Here is a 20,650-nt window from a genome sequence, read left to right as displayed (position 1 = left end):
ACTTGAAACATTCACTGATTCCATCATCAGTGTACTTGACAGTAGACTGTACCATCTGCCAGATACACAGCAATACTTCCTCAAGGGCCTTTAGATACACCTTTCAAACTTGCCACCTCTACAATCTAGAAAGATCAGGGCAGTTACTGCATGCTAGTACCATCACCTGTAAGTTCCCCACCAAGCCACACACAAACCTGACTTGAAACTAAATTTCTGTTCTTTCATTATTGCGGGATTAAAATCATGGAACTCCCTTCCTAACAGGTTGGTGGTTGTACCTACATCATCGGGACTATAGTGACTCAGTAAAGAACATTAATCACCGCTTTTGAAATCTGACTGACTGAAGGGACTCTTACAACCAATGTACTAAAATATAGGGGTGATGTGGAGGTGCACTATATTTCTTAACATTGATGAACTTAAGTCCTTTTTAATGATATACAACCATATTTGCAGCACAATGCCCTAAAGCACGCTTCCTTTTTACCAAGTCCAAGGCTCGAATCCATTGTCATCCATGGGGTAAGGGTGAAAGCTTGCCTCTATGGCAAGAGGTCTAATTTAAATCAGCTCCAGTGAGACCCAAGTTTGCAACGTTGATCTAATTTGTGATCAGAAGTATAATGGGCAAAGGTTGGAAATTGCACACTGGTGGGAGGTAGTTGAAGTTGAACAAAAGGAGTTTGTACTCTGGCTATGCTGAATCTGTTAAGATTACTTGATCTTGACAGTGGATGCAAGCAGCACAAACATGTTTAATTACTGGCTGGTGTTGTTCAATGCAAAGAGCAGCAAAGGAATAAGTGTACTCCATTTCACCTATTGAGGTTCCTCCAATATTCAATGTCATCATGGTTCAACTACTTCCATACCCTCACCTTTATTTCATATCCCTTCAGGAATTTTATTGGTGGTTCTAATATTTGGATTATGCCCCTTATCAGAAATCCCTAAGTGGTGGAAACATTTTTCACTGTCCACACTATTTATTTTGCATAGTACATTAAGAATTTCAATGAATTTGCCCCTTAAGCTTGAAGCATTCAGAAAATACCTTACTGTCTGTAATTTAAATTTTGGTTCATGAGTCAACAACAATACAATACTAATCTTGGGTTAAATTCCCTGCATAACACAAAATCTTCACTAATACCTGTAAATAAAAACTGCCTAAACAGTTTATTTTCTTGAATATGTAAACACGCAGTTTGGAACTTATCTCCTGGCAATTACGAGACTATGTGGCAGGAAATTCATTTGAACTAAAATGTCTAACTTGGCAATGATAAACTAACAACCTTCAGAAACACACACACAAATTTCAAAAGAATTACAAGGAAAGAGAAGCAGAAATGTATCAATATTGCTCTAGCATGCAGTAAGTGTGTTATTGGACTAGTATTCCAAAGAGATGGACTAATAGTTCAGAGTTCAAATCCCACATGTCAGGTTGTGAATTGTAGTTCAGATTTGTTTTTTCAATAACTGTTATCAAGAATTATGTACACAAAGCTGTTGACAAAATCTTTCCAATGATGGTAATGGAAAGAAAAATTGAACAAGGTGTAAAACAGACAGCCAATTTGCTATCACCCCTTTTGCAGCTGTTGATAAAAGGTTAAAAAAAACAAATCTGTTTGCAAATATGAGAAATAACTTTAATATTTTACTGATCTAAAACAAAATTTGGTTAGCAACAAGTGATGTTGGAGAATTTATTAAACATAACTGACCAAAGGCTTTATACAATTTGAAGCAGAAGGTTAATAACCATTTCTTCATTTAGAGACACAGATATGTACAGCATGGAAACAGGCCTTTCGGCCCAACTCGTCCATGCCGATCAGACATCCTATATAAATCTAATACCATTTGCTAGCATTTGGCCCTTATCCTTCTAAACTCTTCCTATTCACATACCCATCCAGATGCCTGTTAAATATCGTAATTGCACGTGCCTTACTTCAGTTGTTGGTAAAGTGTTGGAAAAGGTTATAAGAGATCGGACTTGTAATCATCTAGAAAAGAATAATTTGATTAGGGATAGTCAGCATGGTTTTGTGAAGGGTAGGTCGTGCCTCACAAACCTTATTGAGTTCTTTGAGAAGGTGACCAAACAGGTAGATGAGAGTAAGCTGATTGATGTGGTGTATATGGATTTCAGCAAGGCATTCGATAAGGTTCCCCACAATGGCGATTGTACAAAATGCGGAGGAATGGGATTGTGGGAGATATAGCAGTTTGGATCAGTAATTAGCTTGCTGAAAGAAGACAGAGGGTAGTGGTTAATGGGAAATGTTCATCCTGGAGTCCAGTTACCAGTGGTGTACCGCAAGCGTCGATGTTGGGTCCACTGCTGTTCGTCATTTTTATGAACGACCTGGATGAGGGCATGGAAGGGTGGGTTAGTAAATTTGCAGATGACACTCAGGTCGGTGGAGTTGTGGATAGTGACGAAGGATGTTGTAGGTTACAGAGAGACATAGATAAGCTGCAGAGCTGGGCTGAGAGGTGGCAAATGGAGTTTAATGTGGACAAGTGTGAGGTGATTCACTTTGATCCGAGTTATTGGGATGCAAAGTACTGGGCTAATGGTAAGATTCTTGGTAGTGTAGATGAGCAGAGAGATCTCGGTGTCCATGTACCACCCAGGTTGACAGGGTTGTTCAGAAGGCTTACTGTGTTTAAGTTTTTCTTAATAGAGGGATCAAGTTCCGGAACCATGTACAAAACTCTGGTGCAGCCGCACTTGGAATATTGTGTACAGTTCTGGTCACCGCATTAGAAGCAGAATGTGGAAGCTTTGGAAAAGATACAGAGGAGATTTACTAGGATGTTGCCTGGTAGGGAAGGTCTTACGAGTAAAGGCCTTACGAGGAAAGGCTGAGGGACTTGAGGCTGTTTTCATTAGAGAAAAGAAGGTTGAGAGGTGACTTAATAGAGACATACAAGATAATCAGAGGGTTAGATAGGGTGGACATGGAGAGCCTTTTTCCAAGTATGGTGACGGCGAGCACGAGGGGGCATAGCTTTAAATTGAGGGGTGATAGACATAGGACAGATGTCAGAGGTATTTTCTTTACTCAGAGATAGTAAGGGTATGGAATGGTAGTAGATTCGCCGACTTGAAGTACATTTAATCCGTCATTAGACAAGCATATGGACGTACATGGAATAGTGTAGGTTAGATGGGCTGCAGATTGGTATGACAGGTCGGCGCAACATCAAGGGCCGAAGGGCCTGCACTGCGCTGTAATGTTCTATGTTTACTTCTTCTGGCAGTTCATTCCATACATATCACCACACTCTGCATGAAAATGTTGCCCCTTAGGTCCCTTTTAAATCTTTCCCCTCTCATCTTAGACACTTGTGGTAACTGAGCTCCCTGAAAGAGGTAACTCAGTATTGCTCCACAACAGTCGTTCCTGATGAAAAAGTATTTTTCAAGGGTTTTGGATGTCCCAAGGATGTGAAAAGCAATACTTTTTCCCTTAAGTTTATGCCTACATCATCTCCAATCGTTGAGATCTAAACTCTTTTTATGGATTCGGAGGGGGGGGGTGGGATCAAATTGGATAAACAAATATTTTGTCCTTCCTGAAATTATTGTATGCACAAGTAGAGGAAAGAAACGTTGTGCTGAACAAAATCAGCAAAGTATCTGAATTTATTGATACCCAGTTAGTGCACGCTGAACTACTTACTAACAGCACTTTCACAAAACACACACAGTGTACAAATACTCTTTCCGGATGGGTATCGATTAAATTCACAGCAAAACCAGGTTTGACTAATTGTACCAAATGAGTGGTTTTACAATTTTTATACGGACATAGTCTGGTGCAACACCGTCAAACAGTTGCCCTCTTCTGATTTCCTTTGTGCTGTCCACGGAAGTCAATGAAATTAAAGTACTTTCTAGAGTATAGAAAGAAAAAAAGTGAAACTAAAGAATGTGTTGAAGAAAATATTTCAACAAAAGGCAATAGCAGAGACTGGGGCAACACACCTGCTCAGGATCAGGGAATAGTGCAGAGTCTGTGTGCACACAAGGCGGCAGGGTAAATTAACACGGGAAAAACTATAATCTCAGAGGTTCAAAACTGCACAGTACGTGTCACGGTTTAGAGCACTGAAAGCACATTAGAGAACACATCGTGACCTGTGTCGAATAAAATTGACTCCATATGCAAGACCCCAAGATCTGTGTAACATTATGCCGAAATAAGTCTTTCAAATACTGAAGCCATTCAAGACTAAACCTTTGGAACAAAGTTGATCACTGAAGAACATTGTTCCCTAGTGAAACTTCAAGTAAAAGCCATCCTGTCAAGTGCTCTGATCGATTAATTGGAATAAAGCAAGAACTTCGAAATGGCTGATAAACACAATTTAAAGAAATAAGGGGGAGGGGGAAAAGCACTTTGAGCTCTTCCAGCATACTTGCCATTCTTCCTAACCCTCGTGTGAATTGAATCAGTCTATGTAGACTTTCCACTTGTTCCCAGGCACCTGCTTTAGTAATGACCTCAGCTCCCCAGTCTCAAGTCAGACTGTCACCCAAACAGCTTTACAAACAAAACCCAGCTGTTTCTCATCTCCAATGCATAAAATCAGAGCAAATCCAGAGAGCAACTTTGTTTTTCATTAGTGACCACCATTTGCAAATAGCCTCCCCTACTCTCTACCAGCAGGTTTTTCAATGAAAATAGGTTTTAAGAAACTAAATTGAAACTATATCAATTTAATAATGCTTAACAATTCAATGGTATCAGACTATTAGTAAATAAATTGTTTAGCAAACTGATTTCTGGGATGGCAGGAATGACAGTATGAAGAGAAACTGGATTAATTAATATTAAATTCACTGGAGTTTAGAAGAATGAGGAAGGATCATACAGAAACTGTAAAATTCTAACAGGATTTGACAGGATAAATGCAGGAAGGATGTTCCTGATTACCAGGGAGTCCAGAACCATGAGACACTGTGCAAGGATATAAGACAGGCCATTTGAAATTGAGATAAGGAGATACTCTGTCACCCAGAGTGTGATGAGTGAAATATTTGGTGCAGAAAGCGATGAGGCCAAACACTGAATGCTTTCAAAAAGGAATAAGATAAACTTCTAAGGACTAAAAGGATCAAAGGGCTTGGAGAAAAAGTGGGAACATTGAATTGAATGATCATCCATGATCATTCTAAATGGTGGAGCAGATGCGAAGGTGAATGGCTTAGCCTTATTTTCTACGAAAAGCAGTATTACTTCTTTTTAAAATGTAGATTCTCAAAGCATAATTCTGAATTTACAAGACAACCTAACATTTATCTCATCTGGTAACTGTGGCATGTTCTGCACAAATTGTTGTGCTCAGTATTGTAAAACCACTTGACACCTTTGAAGCAATCATTGGACATTAATTACTTTCGGATATCCCTAAAATGCATTTAAGGTCCTATATCAATACACATGTTTATTTGAGGAGTTTGACAAGGGTGCTCTTTATTACCTGTTCCTTTCAATATTTATGCAGAAGCAATGATCGAAAAAGCAATTGAAGACATAGAATGTGGCATTAAGACTGAAAGTGAATAACAACAATCCACTACATTAGCAAATGGCCAAACACCAACAGCAAACACAGAAGTAGGAAGAGAAACTACTTGAACTAGTGGATAGACTAGTAACAGCAGGCATGAATTGATGGAAGTGAACATTGGTAAAACCAAAATGCTTCACATTTCAAATCACCAAGAAATATTCATACATCATAAAAGGCAGATAACTAGAACAGGTGCAAGAATTTAAGTACTTGGGAAGTGTAACATCTGCAGATGGAAGTTGTAATGAAAAGTATGCCTGTAATATGGCTGAACAGATCGAAGACAAGAAAAATAAAGAACAAGGAAAGAAATGAGAAAAGCTGAATTTGGTAAGAAGAGGTGGTTGCCAACTGGAAAGCTGAATAAACACCTCAAAAAGTGACTTGTGAAGAGATTGATTTGAAACATTATTTTTTGTGGCTGTGAGGCAGGACCTGACAAAAGGAAGAGACCAACTTACTAAACAGCTTTGAATGTGGGTTTGGAGGGGAATGGAAAGGTATATTTGACAAAGTTAAGAAAAAGTAACAAATAAAGAAGTTTTGTGGAAAATGCTGTTTAACCAGCTACATATATAACAGTGGTAATAAAGAACGTGGTTTGATGAACAAATGTTTTGAGATTAGCAATGAAATAAGTCAAAACTAATCTTGGCATCTATAAGTCATTAAATGATGTGCACTTTAGAACAAGAAACCAAATGAATTTGCATTTACAAATTGACATGAGGGAGAGAAAGAAAGGAAGAGTGAATGAAGTTATAACACAGCCTGTAACAAGTGGATATACACAGTGCATATAAATATTGCATTTGTTATTCCATTATCTTGGCTCTCATAAATAACAAACAACATAAAAATATGCAGCATCATTTAAAAAAAGTTATCCTGGCACCATGCAAACTTGTACTAAATCTGAGCAATACTCTTCATAATTATGACCAGAATGACAAAGCCTGCTTTCACAATACAAAATAAGATCTCTTAGTTCTAAATTAAAAACAGGCCTCATTAGATTATTGATGATCCATAAAATTGTAAAGTGAAACTGAACTTCTTTCCATGCGCCATTGTGTTTAACCAGGGGAAGTAGAGAAGCTCTTCTCAATTTGCACTCCTTCAAATTCCTGCCTCTTGTGCATATTAGATTTTCATTGTATCAGCATCCATGTTTTCACTTCAGCTCTCTAGGCCCTAAGCTCAGAATTTCTATCCGTAAACTGCTCCATGCCTTTTTGTCTTTTTAAAAATGAACATCTTTAACCAATGTTTCGGTTACGTATCAAGGTATCTCTCAATATGGTCCCATGTTAGAACTCGGAGAAAGTGAGGACTGCAGATGCTGGAGATCAGAGTTGAAAGTGTGGTGCTGGAAAAGCACAGCAGGTCAGGCAGCATCTCAGAAGTAGGAGAATCAACGTTTCAGGCATAAGCCCTTCATCAGCCCTTCCTCCCTTCCACGTATGATGTTCTCAAATGACTGCAGAAGACACAACTGAGTGGATCACTCATGATTTGCAGGGTTGTATGGTTGCATCTAGGCCATCATGCACAATCTCAAATGATGGAAAGAGGGCTTGAAACACAAAACTAAATCCACAATCATGCAAAGGCTTAAAGGTCCTGTTTACATAGTGATCATGTTAGTTACTTTATTTCCCATAGAAACAACTAAAAAACAAAACGACAACAGTTTAGCTAAAGATTTACAATTAAACAGACAGCTTATTCTTCCAAATTATACAAGATTACACAACTCCAAAGTGTTAATTTTTTTTAAACCAAATATAAGCTGACAAATACATTGTACTACGTTGGTAGTAAACTTTCTTTTTCTAAAGTTCAACTTTGTTCTGCTTTCTAAACAGATTCAGCCAAATGCACATTTACAATTGAAATAATCTACTGTTCTGTGCGGTCTCTTAACAGAGAGAATACTGTACATTAGAAAATATCCCATGAACTATTAGTCAGCCAATGTGTTGTTTTGTGTCAAAGAAGAATTTGGACTTTACAAATATGGAGAATGACTTATTAAATAATTTCAAAATGTGGATTTGGAGGAGAATGGCAAGAACCTAATGGATAGAAAATGTAATAAGTGTAGTACTGTGCAGAGTGAACAAACAAAAGAAGTTGCTTGAAAATCATTAGGAAAAGGGAGAAATTATGGGTAGGTTACATTTTTAAGAAGAAATGGAACGGTGAATAGATGATCTCAAGTGTAAAAGAAGAGAGATAAGGAGGAAGATAACATCAGCGTTGGATATCTTGAAAAGCTTGTACAAGAGGGCATAACTACAAATTGAGGGGTGATAGATTTAAGACAGATGTCAGAGGCAGATTCTTTACGCAGAGAGTGGTAAGGGTGTGGAATGCCCTACCTGCTAATGCAGTCAACTCAGCCACATTAGGGAGATTTAAACAGTCCTTAGGTAAGCACTTGGATGATTTTGGGATAGTGCAAGGGGACGAGTTGAGAATAGTTCACAGGTCGGCACAACATCGAGGGCCGAAGGGCCTGTTCTGAGCTGTATTGTTCTATGTTCTAAAATTGAAGGACATTACTGGCAAATGAAAAGAATGACACAAGATACAGAAACATGAAACAACCACTGAGAGACACGAAGTTGCTTCTGAACAAAGTACACATGATAATAATGAATGTGTGCCAGTTTTGTTAAAGGGTCGAACAGTTAAGAATTCTAACAAAGAAAAGGTAAAGCCATGCAATAAAATTAACTCAACTTGGGCTTTGATGTGAAGCTGCAAACAGAAAAGGGTCATTCTTGATGACTAGTCACAGAGTTCTTCCTGCAGGACAGGTGGAGAAAAAGCTGGGCACTGAAGGCAAAACTCCTTACCAAATTAATTTTCTAATTATATTACCAATGGATTAAGTGTGTTGATTAAAGAAAAGCTCACACTTTAATGATACAACGTGGCAACATGTAAACAGACCATTTTGGGACAACACATTAATAAATATCTGCCACATAAAACAAACACAGCTGGAACTGATGTGCCTCTACTAATCACATGTAAGGAAGATAGTCTAAAGGCATTGTTTACAAAGCAATAAAACAAAAAGGGTATGGGGGTGTGCAATGAGGGAAAGATCCTCCCACCGTCTGGTTGGTAACATGTGTTTCCATTACTAGCCACCCACTGTTACTTTACTGACAAGAATTTGGCTTCATCTTTATGACCTGCTTCAAGTACTAAAATCACAAAATGTGGAAAGGATTAGCATCTTTCTCCCAGAATTTTCTTTTTTTTGAAGTTGATTCCTACCATCAGGATGGAAATCATCATCTGGCCCAAACCAGCTTTAAAGTGACCATGCACAGATGCTGTTTCTACTTACCTTTGCAATTAACTTCGGTCATTAGTTTCCATGGGAAAAGAAAATTCCTGCAACTTTCACAAGCTATCCCATTTCAAAAACATAAAATGCATGCTTTCTCCCTGCTACATTCGTTCCAGAAAAACACCTTGGATCACAATTATTTCCTTCATTAATTGATATTAGAAGCACTTTGGCAACAACCTTTAATGTTTGCAAACTGCTGATGTGAAGCAACATTTTTGGCAACTGACATAAAGTGGTCAAAAAATTTTTCATTTGCCAAATTCCATCTTCCCCCTTCTGAAGGCACTAACTCAAGTTGAAATGTGGTTCAGTAAGTGCAAGCAGTCCTCCAGCCAGGACTGATATACGAGGCTGTACAGTGAGTGTCATCAGGCTCGTTGACCTTGAGAGGCATCAAAGCTGAGTTAGTTTTGACCTTTATTCAGTATCTATACTTGCATGCATTTTCCAACTGAGGTTGCTTGAGGGCAATTAGAGCAGAGACCCCTGCTGATTCAGCCTATGTCCAGTACAACAGCAGAATGTTGCCTGTGCTGAGATCAGCTAATGCAGCACAGATTGGAAACTGAACCAGAGTTCTTGTGGTTTGTAAGGGCTTAATGCAGCACTATGAGGCTTAGTACTATACCGCACGCACCCTCCTTCATTTCATTTTTGCTTTTTGAATGTCTACAGAATGTAGTCTTTTCAGGCTCTGTTGCTATCCTGACGTCTAAGCAGTGACAGCTGGTAATCAAAATTGCAACCTTGTGCGCAGTATTTGGTGATGATTCCTGATCTCTGTGTCAAAAGGGAGCATAATTTATCTCAAGCTAAATGCAAATATGCAAACTTCTCCCTCTTTTATCTCTCAGGCCAATAAAAAAAGTGGGTGACACCCTATTTTTGGTGTACTATTGAAGGAGAACATGGGAGAATTCAGGTTTTAACCTTTAATGTAATGAGCACCATATTTGTGAGACTCTGCCATGCTTGCTGCAGAGGGAGGCATTAATTACAACAAAAGGATCGCTTCCAAATCTAGTGGTTGGCTAAAGAATGGTCAGTAATGGAGGAATGGGAGCACATTTCCAGCTTGTGCGGTCAAAGAACATGTTGATTTTCAGAGGGATGGGAATGAGAGTGAAGAAAATGGTTAATTTTCATATTGACAAAATGCAACAGAGAGTTGAGGTAAAAAAAAAGAGAACTTATTTGATGTTCAACATGCACCAGAAGAAGCACTTATACTCATAAACAAGTTAATGCACCAGTTGTTAACCTTGCACAACTGATCATGCGTAATATAACAAGAAGGTCCTGCCACCCACAGTGTGCTAATCTCCATGTTAAATTAATGTTAAACTATGGCCCCTGGTTGTAGATTCTCTCCCATGAGAAACACCTTATTCTAGCAGCTACCTTGTCATGCCTCCTCAGAATCCTGCCGGTTTCAATAAGATTAGTTTCAATAAAACCAATAAAATCCAATTGTAGAATGCTGACCAACTTGACCTTTTTGATTATGATAACTCCTTCATCCCAGGAATCAATTAGTGAATCTTCTCTGCTTTTACTACAAGTATATTCCTCCTTAACTAAAGAAACCAGCACTATACACACAACATTCCGGGTGTGGTCTCAACAATGCCCTTGGCAGCTGCAGAAAAGTTTCCCTACTGTTTCAATCCACACGACCCTTCCCTTCTAATAAAGATCAACACTCCATCCTGCATTCTTTAGTACTTACTGTACCTGCATACTAACATTTTGTAAAGAACAGCCATATACCTCACAATGGTAGCACTGGCAAGTTTCTCTTCATTGATACAACACTCTGTTTTTCTATCTTCCTTTCTGTATTGGACAAGCCTATATATTATACTTTTCACTCACTCATTCTCTGAACTTACCTGTGTGTCTTTGCAGACTTATGTTCTCTTCATAATTTACCCTGTTATCCATCTCTGTGCCATTAGCAAATTTAGCAAACCTACGAACTGTCATATTGGCAACTGTCTCTCTTCAATTGAATGCTGGGAACAGTTGAATGTTTTTGTTCTGATTGCAGGAGGAGTGCCACTCTAAAGAGCTGCTAGTCAATTAGATGCCCCTGCAGCACCAGGTGAGAGCAGTCATCACTGCTGGAACTGCAGGCAATCCTGACATGGATGATCCCAGAGTTGAGCTAAGCCCAGGCTGTTGTTGGGGCAAGGAAGGCTGGCCCATGAGGATGGGATGGGGGTGCTGCATTGAGAGGGTGGAAAGTGGAGGTCAACGTGAGGACAGTAGATTGGAGGGACATGCCTCCAAAGAGTGCAGTGGGCAAAGGAGGATCACGCCACACCTTACCAACATTCAAAGCTTTAGAGCTTCCCACATCACAATGCCTTTTGCCAGGTGTGGGCAACACAGTGATGGAGCAGGATGGGTAGTGAGTAAGTGACCAATTAATGGTAACCCCATACCCCACTCTACCCTCCATGACAATTTGACAGCGGTTGAAGCTGGGAGGTGGGGAAACAGAAGGCAGCTATGCCCCTTTGAGTACACCCCACCCCTACTCATCCTTCTTTACTGTTGTGCACCTATGAATTAAATCCTCATTATGGCTTTGTCCATCTGCAATTCTACTTTCATGGGATTACATATTTAAACATACAAGAGTCACGATTCATTTACACTTCTCAGCATTCTTTTTTCCATCCACTGCAACTCTCACCCGCCAAAAAAAATCAGCTCACATTAGCACATATTAAACTGATGTAGGATTATGTATTTTGAACATTGAGTTGTCATTTTGCATTTAAATTGTGACAAATGGCTGAAAATTCTCTTTATTATAAAAAAAAGGAACTTATTTGATTGTGGCAAGCATTAGTCTTTGCAAACAAAGTACTCCCAACACTGAGTTGGATTAGATATAGGATTCTGGATTAGTGGTGCTGGAAGAGCATAGCAGTTCAGGTGCCATCCGAGGAGCAGTAAAATCGACGTTTCGGGCAAAAGCCCTTCATCAGAAATACAGGCAGAGTGCCTGAAGGGTGGAGAGATAAATGATATATTTGGAATAAAATTTTTTTTTTTTAAAAAGAGTTAAAGGCAGTTTACAAGGATTTGCAGTCCATAAGTACTTGCTGAAAAAAAACAAACATAGGTACATTTATTTGAATTCTCAAATACCAACAATTCTTTTCTAAGGCAGGTGTCAATGCTGATGTCTTACCATTAAAGTATGTCGGTTGGCTGACAGCAAGCCTGTCCCATATCCTGATGCCAAACCTCCCATAGGTCCATTATGTGATGCCCCTATTAAACTGTGCAAGTCGCTATGGCTACCAGGCATGGCTGTAGAGGGTCCCACTGCATGATTTCGCAGGACATGAATGGCATCATCCAATCTTTCCAAGCGGTCTTCAATTCGGGTTTGCTGAAAATAAAGAGTCAGTAATCATATTGAATACGAATATTTGCAATCATTTCACATAGCGGCAAAAACTTTGCTTCATTCATTCTTTCTCTACCACAAGATTTGAGTATTCAAATGCATTTCTGGTGACCCACATACTACCCTCTGGACTCAAACTCATCCAAATCTCAAATGTACACCTGGCTGCTATTGGAATGCTGTAAACAATTCTGGCCTTCATGCTACAGAAAGGATGTTGTGAAACTTGCAAGAGTTCAGAAAAGATTTACAAGAATGTTGCCAGGATCGGACTGTTTGAACTGTAGGGAGAGGCTGAACAGGCTGGGGCTGTTTTCCCTGGAGTGTTGGATGCTGAGGGGTGACCTTATAGAATCATGAGGGGTATGGATAGGGTAAATAGTCAAATAGTCCCTGGGATGGGGGTGTCGAAAATTAGAGAGCATAGGTTGAGGGTGAGAGGGGAAAGATTTAAAAGAGATCTGGGGGCAGCTTTTTTCACGCAGCGGGAAGTGCATGAATGAAATGAGCTGCCAGAGGAAGTGGTGGAGGTTAGTATAATTACAGCATTTAAAAGGCATCTAGATGGGTATATGAATAGAAAGGGTTTAGAGGGATATGGGCTAAGTGGTGGGTATGGGACTAGATTTATTTAGGATATCTGGTCAGCATGGACGCATTGGACCGAAGGGTTTGTTTCTGTGCTGTACTTTTCTGTGATCTATGGTAACTTCCAATAAATGTTTTTCATCGCTCATTTCTGTGCTTGCCCAGACACATGGTCCTCTGTAAATCAATGCCTTTATTTTAAAATTTTAATCCTTTTCCCCCCGCAAACTCCATCATGGATTTCCCCTCTTCAGCTCTGTAAACCCTCCATATATAATCTAATTTTGGCAAGTTACACATTCTGGATTTTAATTACTTCATCACTGGTGGCCATGCCTTTTACTTCCTAGGCACTAAGCTCTGGAGGCCCATCCGACATCTCTCCACTTCTGTTCTATCCATTAAGGCACACCCAAAACTTTGACCAAGTTTAGTCATCTGATGTAACAACTCCTTATGTGAAATACGTGTCATGTTTGTTTTATAATGCTCCTTTAAAGTGCCTTGGAATATTTATGTTAAAGGCAATTAAAAAGCTGTTGCTACACCCCAAACTTGTCAAAAAACGTCATCACAAAGATAGCTCAACCTTTTAATTGTTGTAAAAGCAATAGGTCTCTTTTTAGCTTTAGAGAATACATTCAAGATGCAAGGAAACCAATTGAACATTATACTGCATGAAATAATATTGCATAATTATTGGGCAATTTTACCAAAACTGTTATTTCATTCAATGTTGTTTCTCACCTGGTTCTGAGTGACAGATTGGTTAAAACGATTCCATTGGTTGCTTAGTCTGAACTACTGCTGAGTGAGAGCAATTGTCTTGTTTAAGATACAATACTGATAGCTGTTCAGTTAGCTCAGTTCATTAGTTAGGAATGCACAGTGATGTCAACAGCGTGGGTTAAATTCCTGCACTGGCTGAAGTTATCATTAAGGACTCTTCTTCCCAACGTCTCCCCTTGCTTGAGTTGTGGTGACCCTCATGGTAAACTAACATCAGTTGTCTCTCTCTGAGAGAGCAGCGTTATGGCTCAGCATGACTGTGGTGACTTTACCTTTACCCATTACTGACAGGAAACTCAAGCCAAAGTTTTGAAATATGAGTATGCAAGTACATATTAATCACCAGATGACCTTGATAAATGTAGCAACATTCCTAAATGCAAACTGCAAAGGAAATTATTTTTCCAGTTCTCTAGTTAAAAAATATTTTGAAGTGAAGCAACAGTTTGCAATTTTGGACAATGAGAAACTTGGAAATACCACAACATAAATAACAACTGTTAAAATTTACAACTTATTTGACTGAGCTCTGTGCAGGATGTCAGTGTCAAAGAACGAACATTTTGGCTACAACACCCAAAGTTAATTTTCCAAATGTCAATGCCCCATGACTGGGTATGAACAGCTGGAAAATAGGCAGAAATTCAGTACCTTATATAATGTCACATAAAATTTCAGAGACTCTGGACAACTCATCAGTTTCCCAATTATAATATTTAAATTATGCCTCAAAGATTTCATTTAGATACCTGTTTAAAGAGGCAGTAGCACAGTTGACGTGTTACTAGATGAGTAATCTAGGGGACCAAATTAATGAAACCCTGATCACTCACAATTATTTTGAATATATTTGTTTGTGGAACAAGTGTACATGGGATTAAGTTCTACTCAGCAGTTTCAAAGCCTGAATTTTTAAAGGACCTGGAAATCAAAAGCTGGTATCAGTGAAAATGTGACTTAAAGAAATCTACAGAATGGTCATAAAAATTTAACCAGTTCAGTAAGGTCCTTAAGGAAGAATTTATATCAGTCCTATACCAAAATGGCCGACTCTTAAGATGCCTGCAAAACTGGCCAAGCAAATTAATTACAACAAGTTAGGAAAGGACCATAAATGTATATCTTGTTATCAATATCTATATTTACAATGTCAATTTAAAAAAAAACTGAATTAGTGCATGCAGAAAACTTTATCAAAAAGCATCCCACATAAAAGGGAAATTTGTCATTGGTTGTGGATGCAAGTGTTCAGAAAAGATCAATAATATTGCTGTAATCAAACTCTTGATTTGAGGGCCTTTTAAAAAAAATATTCTTTTTTTTGCCTGCGTCGAGTTGTTCCGAAAGCTTTATTGCTTTGTGTTTCAGTGCATAATTTTAATACAACAGGCAAAATAAGGTGCTCTATAGGAATCATCTTTATTAAGGATGCTGATAACCTGACCAACTGATGGTTTGAAAATATATCCTTCAGTGTCAACAGCAAGCATTCCTAGCAGGTATGTCGCAGATCAGATTAGGGTAAATGCCTCTATGCTTTGCCCTATCAAGAAACCTCAGCTCCAACCTCATAACTGGGAGGAAAATTAGTGTGATACAGGATGGTGTCCACAAATCTACAAACACCAAACATTTTTCTGTTACTTCTTAACTGTTTTCCCAATGACCAATGCTTTCTTTGATTGACTCCAATATGAATAATTGGACTCATGTGTGACTTTTTACTAGGCGAAAGTGAGGACTGCAGATGCTGGAGATTTGAATGGAGAGTTTGGTGCTGGAAAAGCACAGCAGGTCAGAAAGCATCCGAAGAGCAGGAGAGTCAACGTGTCGGGCAAAAGCCCTTCATCCTGCTGTGCTTTTCCAGCATCACACTCTCAACTGTTACTTTTTTCTGTCTGGATGGCCAGTCGTGCCTGCTTCAGCATTCAATATGATCATGCCTCATCCTGAACTTCAACTCCTTTCTGCCTGCTTCCCAAAACCTTTGATTTAGTGAAATATTAAAAACCTCAGTCTCAGCCTTAAAAGTATTTAACTATGCCGTATGCACAATCTTCTGGGGGTAGAGAATGCCAAAGACTCATAACACTGTGTGAGGAAACTTCTCCTCATCTCACTCTTAAATAACCCGTCTCTTTATGCTGAGATATGTTCCCTCGTTCTAGATCCCAAAGCTCAGGGAAACCATCGCTCAGTATTGTCACAGTTAATAATTTTGAACATTTCAATGGTGTCATCGCTTGTTCTTCTCCAGAGAACAAAGACCCAACTTACCCCACCTCTCACCACAGGCCAACCCCTGCATCCCAGGAACCAATCTACGGAACTTTTGCTGTAATGCCTGCTCAGCAAGTGTATCCTTAAAAATGACTACAATGAGTTCCATAATATACTGGGCATAAGATTATCAAGGATGCCTCGGAATGCCTGGGACACCACAATTTTCACTGCTACAAATGATATCATAAAAGTAGAGCATAAGTGAAATTCCCACACTCTCTTTGAATGTAATTGCTAGTGGAAAAGGAAGAATGTCCTACCCACTCATCTCATAATCTCCTTAACAGTTATATACTTTCAAAACTTTGAACTTTTCACGTTAGTCTAATTTTCAACAACAAGTATAAATTTTGAAGGAGGAAAATGCCTCATTACTCCAAATATGAATGCACCACTTAGCTCAATTGTTCCCAGGCAGCTAAACATTCAAAAATGCTACAACTTTGCTTCATCTGAAGGTTTATAAATGCAGAAATCTCCTAAAGCCTTGATGTGATTCACATACATTTGAAAGAAAAAGACATTGATCTATCGACCGCTAATGAAGCAACAGGAAAAAAGCTTCAAAGGCACTGCCAGATTAAGTGTGTAAATGGAATAAATGAGTTCTATTTTGATAGCATATTGCTGCATAAGTTTTTCCTCAGACCTACCAAAGAGTGAAGTGGGCCTTCGTAATTGGGGGAAGATGGACCCTGGCCTCCATTTCTAGACCACACAGAGGTACCTGCTAAAAATAGAGATTAGGGTTAAATGCATGGCGCTTAAGGTCAAGACACAAGAGGGAAAGAAAAATGTCAAGCACACACACATACATGGATATTCAACTTGCCTGAAAGACTGGTGGATTATTTTACCTGTGAGGGTTGGCGGAGATCCAACAGGCGTTGATGGAGTTGAAGGGAAGCTGTTGTTAGTGTGGTCTGGTGAGTAGATCTAAAATACAAGCAGAAATATTTTCATATTAGTAGGACACTAAGTGTAATCATCACAGTTCAATTATACATTGTGCTGCCCATTCTATTTGCACTATAGTTAATTATTTGTCTTTTAACACTTTACAAATTATCAGCCCATTTATTCCACAGTTGAGCATTTTGTATTTCATTCAAATTTACAGTTGGCTTGCAATAAAATTCCAAAAGTGTGAAAGATGCCAGTTGTTTTCCAACCCAATACAGCGGAGGGTACAAATTCTGAAAAGTGCATTTCAAATGGGACACAAAGAAATTACTGAAAAGTGTATTGAGAGAGAAACAGAAATTGTTGAAGAAACTCAGCAAGTCTGGGAGCATTTGTGGGAAGAAAGCAGAGTTAACATTTTTGAGTCTGATGACACTGATAAACAGTCAATGAACTTGAAATATTAATTCTGCTTTCTTCCCACAGCTGCTGAGTTTCTACAATTCCTGTTTCTCTCTCAATATACTTGTTCAGGGAGGACTTTGTGCACATTATTTTATATACGTACACTTATCATATGGAGAGTTGGAACCTAAATACTGTAAGAAAGTGAGAACTGCAGATGCTGGAGAGTTAACATTTTATCGGGAATCCAGCCCCAGCCTTCTATTTATCTCTCAGGCCCCTTTCGCCCGCCCCACATTCCTGAAGAAGGGCTTATGCCCAAAGCGGCGACTCTCTTGCTCCTCGGATGCTGCCTCACCTGCTGTGCTTTTCCAGTGCCCCTCTCTTCGACTCTTAAATACCGTACGTTGGTAAGTGAGTACAGGAGGAGGAGTGGAATTAAGGGCAAATGGTGGAAATTCTGTGTTTAGAGCAATTCATGCAGATCTCCAATTAGCACAATCTTCTAATTCATGCAGAGCCTTAATACGTGAAAAGGGTGACAGCATTCATCAATGCTGTAGTCCTTCCTTCTTCTCATATCCATGTTACACATACTTGATCTAAGTGGGCCCATGCATAAATGTTAGATCACTGTGAACATTCCTTGTGATGGAATGGTCAGACTCTAGTGTACTGCCTATTTTCCTCAAAAAATCATAATTTGATTTGGATGCATTAAACATACACTTAATCTAATAGACGGATATTCAGCGGTTTGAATGTCTGTTTCTGGCAGGGGTCCTACACAATTTTTGCCAATTAGTGCCAATACAATAAATGCTACACTTACAGCTCAGAATGAGCACATAAATACTGCTCATCAAATTTGAGGCTAAGTAATTGGATGCTCGCAAAACGGACACAACAACATGAGTTTCTAGGTCATCACCTCTCCAGAGGGACACAGCTAAGACTGGGGAAATTAGCAGACAGGAAGTCACTTGGTATAAACTATGTCTCACTGCACAGTGGAGCAATTTATTGACACAACAACAAATGTATTAGGTCCTAAGTTTCACAATCATGCTTTCATCAATCTCTGCTTTTTGTCCCTCAAATATATTTATTTTGATAGTGACATACTTTGTAAACTTTTCATCATATTTTCCTAAAACTCAGAGATAAAAGTTTTTTTTTTTGATTCTCCTTCTTAGACTTAACAAATAAACACTGCTTTACTAAAGAAAACTTCAAGCGGGAAAGCCCCAAACTGGTTTAAAATCCAACTGGACAAAACACATCTTCCCAGGTTAGGTCTCTTTGGATGCTGGTGCAGAGAATTCCAGCTAAGTGTAGCAATCTCAGGTATTGTGCCAGGTGGCCTGTGCAGCGATCTTAAGAACAAATTATGGCATTAAAAATAAAATCCAAATGCTATCCAGACATCCAAGAAGTTTGGATTAAATTGGTTGTGCCCGTAAGTAATCATATTTAAGCATAGCCAAGGTTGACTCAAGTAGTTTGAGGTACTCCATAAACTATGCACATACACACACAGCTAAATCAAATTTTCACCATTCACAGCCTTGCCCCTTTTCACACAAAAAAGATGCTAAGTGAGTGAACAACAATCTCTCTACTTACTGATGCAAGTGCTTTACCCAGTGCATCGCCAGTCTGTGAGCTGCCAGTTGGCGCTGCTGCTCTGGTTACTAGAAGCAAAAAAAAAAATCAAATTAGGTCACAACCTGCAGAAACATTCCAGCATAACATTTTACTTAACGAGGAGAAAAACCCATGTCATAAGGCTGTGGAATACCGCCAGATGACATCACTAATGTTGAATTGTAAGATTATCGGTTTTATTCAACACAGATGGACTATTAGGTGGAGAGAGAAGCGGCAAACACTGACCCTTTCACATTTCTGCATTTTAAGTCCTAACTGGAATTCCAAGCAAGTTGTGAATGCCCGTGTTCTTTACTGATTAAATTACTGATTGGATACCATCTTACATGTCAGAAAATACTGGTGCTTAGACAGCCTAAAAACAGCTGTTGCCTTCTATTTAAGTTAGCTTTCAGTGATGTAAAGACAGAATGAGGATAGGTCCCAGCATGCTCAGTTCAGAAAACAAAAATCTGAAGAGCAGCAAGCCCTTATTGAAGGTTACATTTCTGATTCAAAAATACAAAGAGACTATTTTTGTTGTGCCTATTTTCATGTGGCAACTAGTTAAGCTTGGTCAGAGCAAATCTCTTGCTCAAAATCATGATAAGTATTTTAAAAAAATCAATCAGATTCTTGAAGAGGAGGGCTATTACTGAGTACTGGAATCTAGCAAAAGAGAAAGATTAAAACATGGTGGTCCATGAAGACAGTTTCTATGCTTTAAATTCTAGGATTCTCGAAGTCTGGAGAAAGTGTGATCTAGTTATTAAGTGAAGTTATTAAGGCAACAATAGAAGCATAAATATAAAACAACAACATTAAATGCTTCTAAAATGTATCAATATGTGCACATATAAATACATAAAATATTTGCATATAACTTGCTTAAAGATGATGCACAGGAGTGAATTATAGCACATAGTTTCTATCATTGGGGACCTGATCTTAATATTCAAATTGCATGGGGGCAGTCAACAGCAATGTCGCCAATCTACATTTCTGTTCATTGTTGTGAAATCATTTTTTGGAGGTATGCTTTATACCCAATGGATTACAATAGCACCTGATGTGAAGCAAAGCTGGTAACATTTGCACGCAGTGGGAAACTTTCAAAGTTCAATTTCAGAGACAATTTCACTTGCGAATTGTTGCGTCCTATCACTGCTATTGCAATCAGTTTTAATAATATTGCATACCAAGCATGGAGCCCCGTAAAATTATCTTTAATTTTTTTTTATTGTTAGCACAGGAATATCATGGGCATACACTTGGGAACAATGGGTGATAATTATGAGCAGAATTTGTTGCTGATTTATTCCTAACCTTGTTCAGGGACAACAAAGCAAACCTAGCTTCCCCTTCTCTGCTCAAGCAAGGATCTTCTAATAATGAAAATTAAGCATCAACTCAAGTTGCTAAAAGCCTGCATGAGTTGGCACCACGCTTTTGAAACCTTTGCTCATCGATATGTCAGCAGAGTTCTTACTAACTTCCTACATTCTTTTGGGCTGGTGCTTTTATCCCGCGGAGTGTTGGAGGCTGAGGGGTTACCTAATAAAGGTTTATAAGATCATGAGGGGCACGGATACAGTGAATTGCCAAGGTCTTTTCCCCATTGTAGG

At 38.9% G+C, this 20,650-nt stretch overlaps 1 protein-coding gene across 9 annotated transcripts in view; it reads right to left on the bottom strand.

The window, feature by feature from the left end:
* tcf4 (transcription factor 4) overlaps nucleotides 1-20,650 on the bottom strand; it is a 618,789-nt gene that overhangs the window by 40,158 nt on the left and 557,981 nt on the right. For all 9 annotated transcript variants that reach the window (XM_087990548.1, XM_087990538.1, XM_087990560.1 and 6 more), the window contains 4 exons: nucleotides 19,002-19,069; nucleotides 16,925-17,003; nucleotides 16,721-16,797; nucleotides 12,186-12,389 (listed from right to left, as the gene is read on the bottom strand). In XM_087990548.1, coding sequence (XP_087846674.1) covers nucleotides 12,186-12,389; nucleotides 16,721-16,797; nucleotides 16,925-17,003; nucleotides 19,002-19,069 — 428 coding nt within the window. The remainder of the gene's footprint in view (nucleotides 1-12,185; nucleotides 12,390-16,720; nucleotides 16,798-16,924; nucleotides 17,004-19,001; nucleotides 19,070-20,650) is intronic.

This window comes from Chiloscyllium plagiosum, unplaced genomic scaffold (genome assembly GCF_037043375.1).
Source record: "Chiloscyllium plagiosum isolate Xiang-an unplaced genomic scaffold, Cpla_swu_hap1 HiC_scaffold_1, whole genome shotgun sequence".
In the NCBI taxonomy this organism is placed as follows: Eukaryota; Metazoa; Chordata; class Chondrichthyes; order Orectolobiformes; family Hemiscylliidae; genus Chiloscyllium; species Chiloscyllium plagiosum.
The sequence above is the reverse complement of the archived record's forward strand: the minus strand, read 5'-3'. Positions and strand labels throughout refer to the sequence as shown.